Source organism: Vitis vinifera, chromosome 19 (genome assembly GCF_030704535.1).
Source record: "Vitis vinifera cultivar Pinot Noir 40024 chromosome 19, ASM3070453v1".
Classification (NCBI taxonomy): Eukaryota; Viridiplantae; Streptophyta; class Magnoliopsida; order Vitales; family Vitaceae; genus Vitis; species Vitis vinifera.
In genome coordinates this window covers 607,798-618,023 of record NC_081823.1, presented here as the reverse complement: position 1 = coordinate 618,023, position 10,226 = coordinate 607,798, and the positions used below count along the sequence as shown (strand labels likewise).

General features: G+C 39.3%; 1 protein-coding gene across 1 annotated transcript; it reads right to left on the bottom strand.

Moving 5' to 3' along the window:
• Positions 1 to 6,330: 6,330 nt before the first annotated feature.
• LOC100246887 (probable disease resistance protein At4g27220) lies at positions 6,331 to 10,220 on the bottom strand. Its single transcript, XM_010645785.3, has 2 exons — positions 9,941 to 10,220; positions 6,331 to 9,395 (listed from the first exon to the last, which is right to left on the bottom strand). The coding sequence occupies exon 2, from the start codon at positions 8,434 to 8,436 to the stop codon at positions 7,153 to 7,155; it is 1,284 nt and encodes a 427-aa protein (XP_010644087.1). The 5' UTR covers positions 8,437 to 9,395; positions 9,941 to 10,220; the 3' UTR covers positions 6,331 to 7,152.
• Between the last annotated feature and the right edge of the window lie 6 nt (positions 10,221 to 10,226).

Genomic DNA, 10,226 nt, shown 5'->3' with positions numbered 1-10,226 from the left:
TGGACCGGAATTTGAAACTTCTGACATTTCATTGCCTATTGGTGATGAAGAAAATGTTGAAGCACCAATACATGTGCCGTTTGAAGAACATATTGATGAAGTACAGGATGTGGTCCCACCAGTCATAGACTTGTCGGCCTTACAGCCATAGCAAGATGAAGGTGTGGCTGAACAACCTGTAGTACTTCGTCGTAATGAGAGAACAAGACGACCACCGGTTCGATATACACTCTTGGGAGAAGCTTTTGATAGAATCCCTGAAAAAGTGAATACCGAACCAGTATGTTACGATGATGCACTACAAGATAAAGATGTTGATAAGTGGTTGGTAGCTATGAAATATGAGATGGAGTCTATGTACTCTAATCAAGTCTGGGAACTTGTAGAACCACCTAAAGGGGTGAAACCCATTGGATGTAAGTGGATCTATAAGAAAAAGAGAGGTATAGACGGAAAAGTGCAAACTTATAAAGCTAGGCTTGTTGCGAAAGGGTATACTCAGAAAGAAGGGATCGATTATGAGGAAACTTTTTCGCCAGTAGCCATGCTTAAGTCTATTAGAATTCTCTTATCCATTGCAGCTTATTTCGATTATGAAATTTGGCAAATGGATGTCAAAACAGCTTTCTTAAATGGAAGTCTTGATGAATGCATCTATATGAAGCAACCAGAAGGTTTCATAACAAATGGGCAAGAACATTTGCTATGCAAATTGAATAGGTCCATTTATGGCCTTAAACAGGCATCTAGATCTTGGAATACTTGTTTTGACCAGACGATCAAGACTTTTGGTTTTGATCAGTGTCATGATGAGTCTTGCGTGTATAAGAAGTGGAATGGTAAGAAGGTGGTTGTAGACCCTCAATTTTGTCCCTCGACACTAGCATTTATCCTTCTAGTGTCATATCCACCCATCGTTCACATATGACACCACTAGGGCCCCTTTTGGGCTTAGTCGGTGTCCGAGCCTCGTGTGGGTTTGTGTGTGGTCCATTGTGGTGCATATGTGGTTCATTTACGAGGGTCACCATGGCCATTTTCCTAGTCGTTCACATCACGCTATAGGAAGGAAGTGGGGTCATCCCAATGTTTTAGCTTAGTTGGGGTTTATAGGGGCATGTTGAGGTTCAGAGCACTCGGGCTTGTTTTGATCGTATCTCCCTCATCCAAACTCGGAATCAAGAACCGTTTCTTTTTATGGATTCCTTATTCTTCCAGGAACATTCTGTAAAATTTTCAAAATTTTTTGCAACCGGTCGGCTGGTTGGCAGCCGGTTCAACCGGTTCATTAGGTCAGCCGGTGTAGAACACTGATTTTTGGTAATTGTTTTGATCATATCTCCCTCTTCCGAACTTGGAATCATGCACCGTTTTTTTAATGGATTCCTTACTCTACTAGGAACATTCTGTCAAATTTTCAGAATTTTTCTCCATCGGGTCGACCAGTTGGCATCCGGTTCAGCCGGTTCATTGAGTCAGCTGAGGTAAAACACTAATTCTAGTAATTTTGAGGCCCAAATCCTACATGGATCAGGCCCATAAGCTCCAGATTGGTTTTGGGCAATGTTGTGGGTCCATTTTAGGCCTTGGTTTGGGTTCCTTGCAGCCCACCACGAATCCATATGGATTCTTGGTGGTGAAGCAAGCTGAAAAAACTGAAGGGAGTGAGCTGGCCTTGTAAGTCTAAGAGAAGTAATGAGGGGTGTGGTTCCCATGCTGATGAAGGGAATTTCGGTGCTAAAGGGGAAGGAACCCAGGAGGCTCAAATGCTAAGAGGGGTATGAGTATAAAAGGTGAGAGGATAGGAGAGCAAAGGACCTTGGACATTTTGGAGAGGGGAAATTCTGTTGGTGAGAAAAACAAAAGGTCAGTAGCATCTTCTGAGTTGAGAGTGTGGGGGAAGCTTCAGCACTGTGGTTTTTTTTTAAGAGGAGAGTGACAGCCTCTCAGTTTTGGAAGTCATCATTGGCATGCACGGATCATATTTGGTGGAGATTCTAAGGTAAGCATGCTGAATTTTCTTTACTTACAACTTATCTTCCTCGTCTTCATATGCTTTTTCTCCTTCCTCATCATTTTTTCTTCCCTTTGATATGAAGATTGTATTGCTTGGGTGTGGACAATAAAGGCCACACATGATTGTTGTTGTTTGCTTCCTTAATCACTTAGGAATTTCCTGACCGAATTTGGGATTTTTTAACCAACCGGCTGAACCGGTTTGGAACCGGTTCAGCACCATGGCTGGCAGCCTCTGTCATCCATGAGGAACACTTGCCTTTCTTTGTCTGGTTCTCACTCATCCAGGGTCGGAATTGAGAACCGTTTCTTTTGTTTGCTTCCTTAATCACTTAGGAACTTTCTGACCGAATTTGGGATTTTTTACCAACCGGCTGAACCGGTTTGGAACCGGTTCAACCGGTTCAGCACCATAGCTGGCAGCCTCTGTCAGCCATGAGGAACACTTTCCTTTCTTTGTCTGGTTCTCACTCATCCGAGGTCGGAATTGAGAACCGTTTCTTTTGTTTGCTTCCTTAATCACTTAGGAACTTTCTGACCGAATTTGGGATTTTTTACCAACCGGCTGAACCGGTTTGGAACCGGTTTAGCACCATGGCTGGCAGCCTCTGTCAGCCATGAGGAACACTTGCCTTTCTTTGTCTGGTTCTCACTCATCCGGGGTCGGAATTGAGAACCGTTTCTTTTGTTTGATTCCTTAATCACTTAGGAACTTTCCGACTGAATTTGGGATTTTTTTACCAACCGGCTGAACCGGTTTGGAACCGGTTCAACCGGTTCAGCACCATAGTTGGTAGCCTCTGTCAGCCATGAGGAACACTTGCCTTTCTTTGTCTGGTTCTCACTCATCCAGGGTCGGAATTGAGAACCGTTTCTTTTTTTTGCTTCCTTAATCACTTAGGAGCTTACTGACCAAATTTGGGATTTTTTTATCAACCGGATGTACTGGTTGGGAACCGGTTCAATCGGTTCAGCACCATAGTTGGCTGCCTCTTTCATCCATAAGGAACACCTGCCTTTCTTTGTCTGGTTCTCACTCATCCGGGCTCGGGATTGAGAACCGTTTCTTTTGTTTGCTTCCTTAATCACTTAGGAACTTAATGACCGAATTTGGGATTTTTTATCAACCGGATGTACTGGTTGGGAACCGGTTCAATCGGTTCAGCACCATAGCTGGCTGCCTCTTTCAGCCATAAGGAGCACCTGCCTTTCTTTGTCTGGTTCTCACTCATCCGGGCTCGGGATTGAGTGTCGTTTCTTTTGTTTGAATCCTCACTCATTTAGGAGTTTTCTAGAAAAATTTGGGAATTCTTCTCAATGGGTTGTACCAGTTGAGAACTAGTTAAACCTGTTCTGCTGGAGGACTTTAGGTAGCCCTCGATTTTGGCATTTTTCGAGCCCTTATCCATGGGGGCTCAAACCCATTTGCTATAGGGCACTTGAGAGCCATCTTGAAGGTTTAAGTCAGTATTTGATTTCAGTTAGTATGGGCAATTTTGAAGTTATGGGTGGTGTGGTCTAGATGAGTCTAGTTCGATTTGTATGACATTTGGGGAGTCCCTTACCTCATTTCAACCAGCTATCCTCCTTTTTGGCACAAGCTTTGATGCTTGATTTTGAATACATTGTTGTGTGACTAACTCACCCTTTGCTGCAGCGCTTGGCTAGGGACCACAAGTACGCATCGTTGGCTTTGGTTGTTGAATTCATATGCATGCATGGTGCTTAATCTTGAATGTTTGTTATGTGTTTATCTGTGTTTGGCTGACCTTTTATGCAGCGCTTGGCTAGGGACCACAGGTATGCACCCATCGTTTTGTTTGGTTGAATTCATATGCATGTCAAATACCAATTAGGATTGTGTGATTCATGACATCTATTTAGCCTAGGGTTTCATTTGACCTTTGACCCATATGCTCCCACATACCCAATTCATTAGTAAAGACCGAGTTTCGGACCTAGAGGGGTGCTACCTCGCATGAGGTACCTTCCCAACGGGTAACCTGATCCCCGGACCCAGAATCTAGTTTTCGTAGACCGCTTTTTCCATACTGGGGTCATTAGGGGTTTTTGTTCTTACTTAATTTTCCCCATTTTAAAAACAAAAATAAAAAGTAAGTGGCGACTCCAAACAACACCGTTCCTCACCAAGGGCGGGTTTTCAAAACTAGAATACACCAACTTTTTCATTTCTTTCTTTTCTTTTAAAAGCGAGTCGCGTCGGTCCGGTGGATCGGGTGAGGGTCCACAGTGGTGTTTTTGGTACTATACGTGGATGATATTCTACTTATAGGAAATTGTATAGGTATGTTGACTTCGGTCAAGGACTGGTTGTCTCAGCGTTTTGATATGAAGGACTTGGGAGAAGCTGCTCATATTCTTGGGATCAAGCTTATGCGAAATCGCAAGAAAAGGATGATAGGCTTATCCCAGGCACTTTATATTGATACTATTTTCAATCGTTTCAACATGCAGGGTTCAAAGAAGGGTTTTCTTCCTTTTAGACATGGAATCGTTCTATCTAAGGATCAGTCTCCTAAGACTCCTGAAGAGATAGAAAGCATGAAGGCAGTTCCTTATGCTTCTGCAGTAAGAAGTCTCATGTATGTGATGTTGTGTACTAGACCCGATATCTGTTTTACTGTTGTCATGGTAAGCAGATTTCAATCTAACCCGGGGAGAGAACATTGGACTGCAGTTAAACATATAATTAAGTACTTAAAAAGAACTAGAGATTATATGTTAGTTTTCCAGTCAGAAAATCTTGTGCCCATAGGGTATACAGATTCAGATTTTCAATCCGATCAGGACTCTCGGAAATCTACCTCGGGAAATGTTTTTGTCTTAGGAGGTGGAGCCATTAGTTGGAGGAGTATCAAGCAAACTTGTGTTGCTGACTCTACCATGGAAGCTGAATATGTGGCAGCCTCTGAGGCAGCCAAGGAAACTGTGTGGCTTAGAAACTTCCTTTTGGATCTAGGTGTGGTTCCTTCGGTTCAATCGCCTATTACACTTTATTGTGATAATAGCGGGGCGGTTGCAAACTCGAAAGAGCCACAGAGCCATAAAAGGGCAAAACACATAGAGCGTAAGTATCACTTGATACGAGACATAGTTCAAAGGGGTGATGTGGTGGTGATGAAGATTGCATCGGAAAACAACCTAGCAGATCCTTTTACAAAGAGCTTATCGTCCACGACTTTTGAAAGACATGTAGAAGGAATGGAGGTTAAAGTAGCAGATGCATGGTTATAAGTCTAAGTGGGAGACTGATAGAGATATACTATTAACCATGCATAAGCGTGAATTTAATAGTATGTTATTATGATGTCATTCTATAAACAATTATTTCTTTGTATTTAATTGGAGATTTGCATTAGATAAATTAATCTTTCGGCATAATTTAATAATAATTGTGTTAGTATATTCTATATATAACTAACTGGACCAAGTAGAGAATGGATGTTTTGTACTGACTGTTAAAACATATTCTCTAAGACATTAGAAATAAGATTTATGTTTTTAATCATGATTTAATTAATATAAGCAAATATAAAATATCTTGTGTTTTGATTCATTAAAGAGTGAGTTTCATTTATTGGAGCGATAAGACTCGATGAGTTGGACAAAGACGCTTTATGTTTGCGATGTATTAAATAATGATTGAATCCACGTCTCGGTATAGAGATTGATGATGCACTTTAAGTAAGCTTATAAGGTTTCATAGTGTAAACCCTGCAGGTGGATTTTTATCCGACACATGAATTAAGTTAAGCGACTATCTTGAAGATCTATTGTTGCTCAAATAAATTGTCAGTAATTTGTTTGATGTAAATAGCATCTGTAATCTTAACGTGGGAAACATAAATTATTATGTAATGGAATTATAAGATTAATAAGGAGTTCAATCATGAATTTTTAGTGGTATAATTTGTGATTAATTATAATGAGAATATACTGGTCCTGTATGAATTCTTATTATAATTAGTAGCCTTGTTAATTTTATTCCTGCGGTCCCTGTTGTGCCTTAATTGTTTGGACTATACATGAATTATGTGTTTTAAATAAATGATAGATTAGTTTTTAATTAAATTTTATTAATTAAAAATAGATAATCTAATTTATTTAAAATGAGCATTTTAAGGGAAAGGGAGTCACGCTTATATCTTTTTTCTTGAAGCAAATTATGTGCTAAAGAGTTTCTAAGAAAGCGATCTTCTTCCCATCGAAGAGATAAATATTAGAAACAGAAAAAAAGAGTTTTTAAAAAAGCGGTCTTCTTCCCATCGAAGAGATATATATTAGAAACAGAAAAGAGAGTGACGAACCCTAGCTATTGTTTTTTTTGCCCACTCAGAAATCATAGTCCGGAAATTGATAAGGTAAACAACAGAAGATTGTAGGAGATTGTGGGCGTTTTCAGCAGAGAAAAAGGTCAGTCTTTTACATATGGTTTTGGCTTGCCTCCATGCTTGTTTCATCATGATTTGTTTCCGCTGCGTAAATCATGGTTTCTATCACTTTCTGCATCACCATCGATTATACACACCGAAAGAGGCAACCTTCTAAGATTTGGGCAATCCAATACTATAAGTTGTTGTAGAAGATTACAAGTCATTGTTCCCTTCCATATGCTCTTCAATTCTGGTAGATTTCTCAATTCCAAACTTTGTAAGTTGGGGAAATAGAAGAGGAGATTATTCATTTCATTAATGTCTTCCCCTTCTTCTTCAACCTCTGCTGCTACTATTATATCCTCCATTTGACTGCAATCATGGAGATAGATGGTTTGAAGGTTTTGGAGGTGGTACTTCACTAACTCAGGCGTGAACAAATGCTTGAGATTGCCACATTTCGTCACCTGCAAGTGCTTGAGACTGAAACAACTTACAATATCTGTTGGTTGGAACTTGAAGAAGACACTTAAGTTTGGCAATTCATTAAGGTACAAATTGTTTAACGAGGCAACGCAGTCCTCTATCCACCATAAGTATTCTATCCCCTCGCATCCTAATATGAACGTACTTTCAAATCTTTGGCGACCTTGAGAGAAGGAGAAACATCCAAATCCAGTAGGCTAGTTGGAAGACTACATTTTCCTATCTCTAATAGTTGCATATTGGTAGGAAGCATAAGTTAGTGGTCATCGTTGTCTTTTCTTCCTTGCTTCAGCTCACATTTCCACAAAACTACTTCTCTGCCAAGAAAATTTCCACGTCGCGGAACTCCATCCCATCGTTGAAAGATGCCAACTTCTTTGCTAGGAGAATTACCAAGTGGCCAAACTCCCTCACATATTCCGAAGTAGTAGTGGGTGAGTCTCTGGTAGTGCTCTGTTCTCATGTAGCTACCAAACTTGTGCAGGCTAGAAAGATTGATACAAAGGATCTCCAACTTTCTCAATCCAATCAGATCCTCCATTCCTACAATGGGAAAGCTCATATTTTCAAGTCTCAAACACTGCAGATGAAGAAGATTGGGCAGTACCCTATTTGGAGACATATCAGCAATGAATAGACCTCGGAGAGCAAGGCTTTTAAGGAGGACCAATTGCTCTATCCCATCTGGTAACTTTCTGATTCCACTCTCACTTATATCCAACTCCCTCAACTCTTTAAGCTTTGCCAATGAAGGTACATGAAATAATGTGTAGCAACGACAAAGAAATAGAGCTCGAAGATTCACCAAGTTGGAGATAGAATCCGGTAGGAAGAGAATTCTTGTATTTGACAAGTCCAGAACTTTGAGGTTCGACATATGCACAAAGAAGGCATTTGGAAAACTGATATTTAGACAACGGAGACTTTGAAGTAACAAGATAGAAAGTTTAGGGCAGTTTGGTATTGATTTCAATGCATCAAGTCGGCTACCCATTAAAGAAACTCTTTCTAGATTTTCTAACCATTGTATCTCACTCGGGAGTTCATTTAGATTTCTAGTAGTTTTCACCATGAATCGAGAATTCCTTTTTGAAATGTTGATAGCCATATCCTTGATCACATCATGCATTTTTACAAATTTTCCATTCCTACATCTTTCTAACAAACACACATTTTCAAGTTTGTTCAGTATAGCATGCCCTTTATCAAACTCTGCTTGCCTTGTTTCCATTTCTCCTACCATCCCCTCGGCAATCCAATATTTGATCAAAGACACCCTTTTGATCTCATAATCTTCGGGAAACAATGCACAATACAACAAACATTCTCGGAGTTCTTCACCTTTCAAGCGATAGTAACTAAATTCCAAGATCTTAAACACATCATCTTCCATGTTAAGTGTGAGCCCTTGAGTACGTCCCCTCAATTCATTCAAAGCATTCCTCCATTCATAAATACCACGCACACGTCTCATGCTTTTAGCTGTTGTGACGATGGCAAGAGGTAAACCAACACATTCCTCGACAATATCTTTAGCCATTTCTTTGTTTTCTACATTAAGTGCATCGTCTCACCCAAGCGTCTTGTTGGAAAGCTCCCATGCTTCCACTATAGAAAGTGACTCAACTTTGATAATTTCTTGGCACCCCATTCTTTCGCAGATATTGCTTGACCTGGTGGTTATGATCAGTTTTCCTCTATCAACGCCAAGAGGAATTCCAACCAGCTCAGGTTCATAAACTTCCCACATATCATCTAATATAATAACAATTTTTTTTAGTTTTTGCAATGCTTTGAGTAATAATGCAGACCTTTGATTGTCCTCTCCCTCTTTTGAAAAATCTATATTGAACTTCTTAGCAATAGCATCCTGCAACTCACGAATATTTGATTCTTTTGAAATAGTCACCCAATATACATGGCTGAAAAGGCTATTATTTTCCAAGAGGCGATTGTAAATATGGGTAACGACAGTTGTTTTGCCACCCCCTCCCCATTCCCCAAACTCCAATGCTTTGGATTTCACCATTATCTAAGCATGCCCAAATCTTCTCCAAATTTATTTTGGTTGTAGTTTCACCTACTAGTTGTGCAGTTAACAAAGCATTTCCTTTATCTTGAGGTGCATCAACTAGAATTCCATTAGGAAATTCACCCAACTCAAACATCTCATCTAACCTTCTCGTATTCGCTTCAATCTGGCTTAGGAAACTAAATCTTGAAAAATATCTTATCTCTCCAGCTTCTTGCTCAATCTGCTGTGCATTATCTTTTACAACTTCCAGTTCCGCCAACCAATTTTCAACTTCTTTCTTGAACTTCTTTTGAGTTTGTGCATTTTCTGACTCAATGATATCTTGTTCTCAACACTCGAGTCTTTTCCTTTTCTCTCTTAGAGTTGTGCGCTTCTCATTAAGAATTTTGTGGTAGTTGAAGTAATTAGAAATGGATGACCACATATCTTTCAATAGCCCCACATACTCCATTGCAAAACAAGACCTGATTATAAGAAAAATGTGTCATTAATTGTTTAACTAACAAAATAAAAGATAGCAGGTCAAACACCACATATTTCTAATAACTTGATGCTTGCTACCTGGGATTTTAGGTTTTCAATAAGATATGATCAATCTTAATTTAGATCAGAACTTTTCATTTGTCAAATACTCATGATTTTTTTTTCATCTAAGGTAAGAATGCAACCCTAAAGTTAATTGGATGATGCAACATATACCAAATTTTAAAAGTCACTTACAATTTAGAAGGAATGATGCTAAAGCTTTCTACAGAGGAAGCATGAAAGAAGCTTAGGATAAAGGGTTGGATGGAATGAATTATTTGTGCTATAATATCAAAGGATAGATGTGTATCGTGAGGAACAAAGGTGAAAAATCTTACATCTGTCTTGAAATGAATAAAGAATAAAAGCCTTCATTCTCTCATAATTTTTCATGATATGCATATAATATGATTTAAGCAACTTTGAGTGAAGGAGCACAGCAAAAATAATAAAGAAATAAAATAAAAATAAAAATAAAAATGACCTTGATCTTAGATGGATGAGAGACCGACCGAAGCTTGAAGCAAAGGGGATGCAATAATTATCTCTACAGCAATCTTGAAGGATAGGTTGTGTGGGATGTAAGGTGAGGAGAGACTGGTGGGAACAGTATAAGGAATAAAGGTAAAGTCAGTTGTCATGCAATTGCTTTCTGAAAAATGGGAACAAAGTTAGCAATCATGCAATTACTTTATGAAAATTGGGACAAGAGACAAAAGTACTGCAGCAAAACAAGTCCTTTAGTGTCTGCAAAATTACATAACTTGCCT

Coding starts and splice junctions, on each gene's coding strand:
- LOC100246887 (XM_010645785.3), bottom strand. CDS start 8,436: ATGGCTAAAGATATTGTCGAGGAATGTGTTGGTTTACCTCTTGCCATC.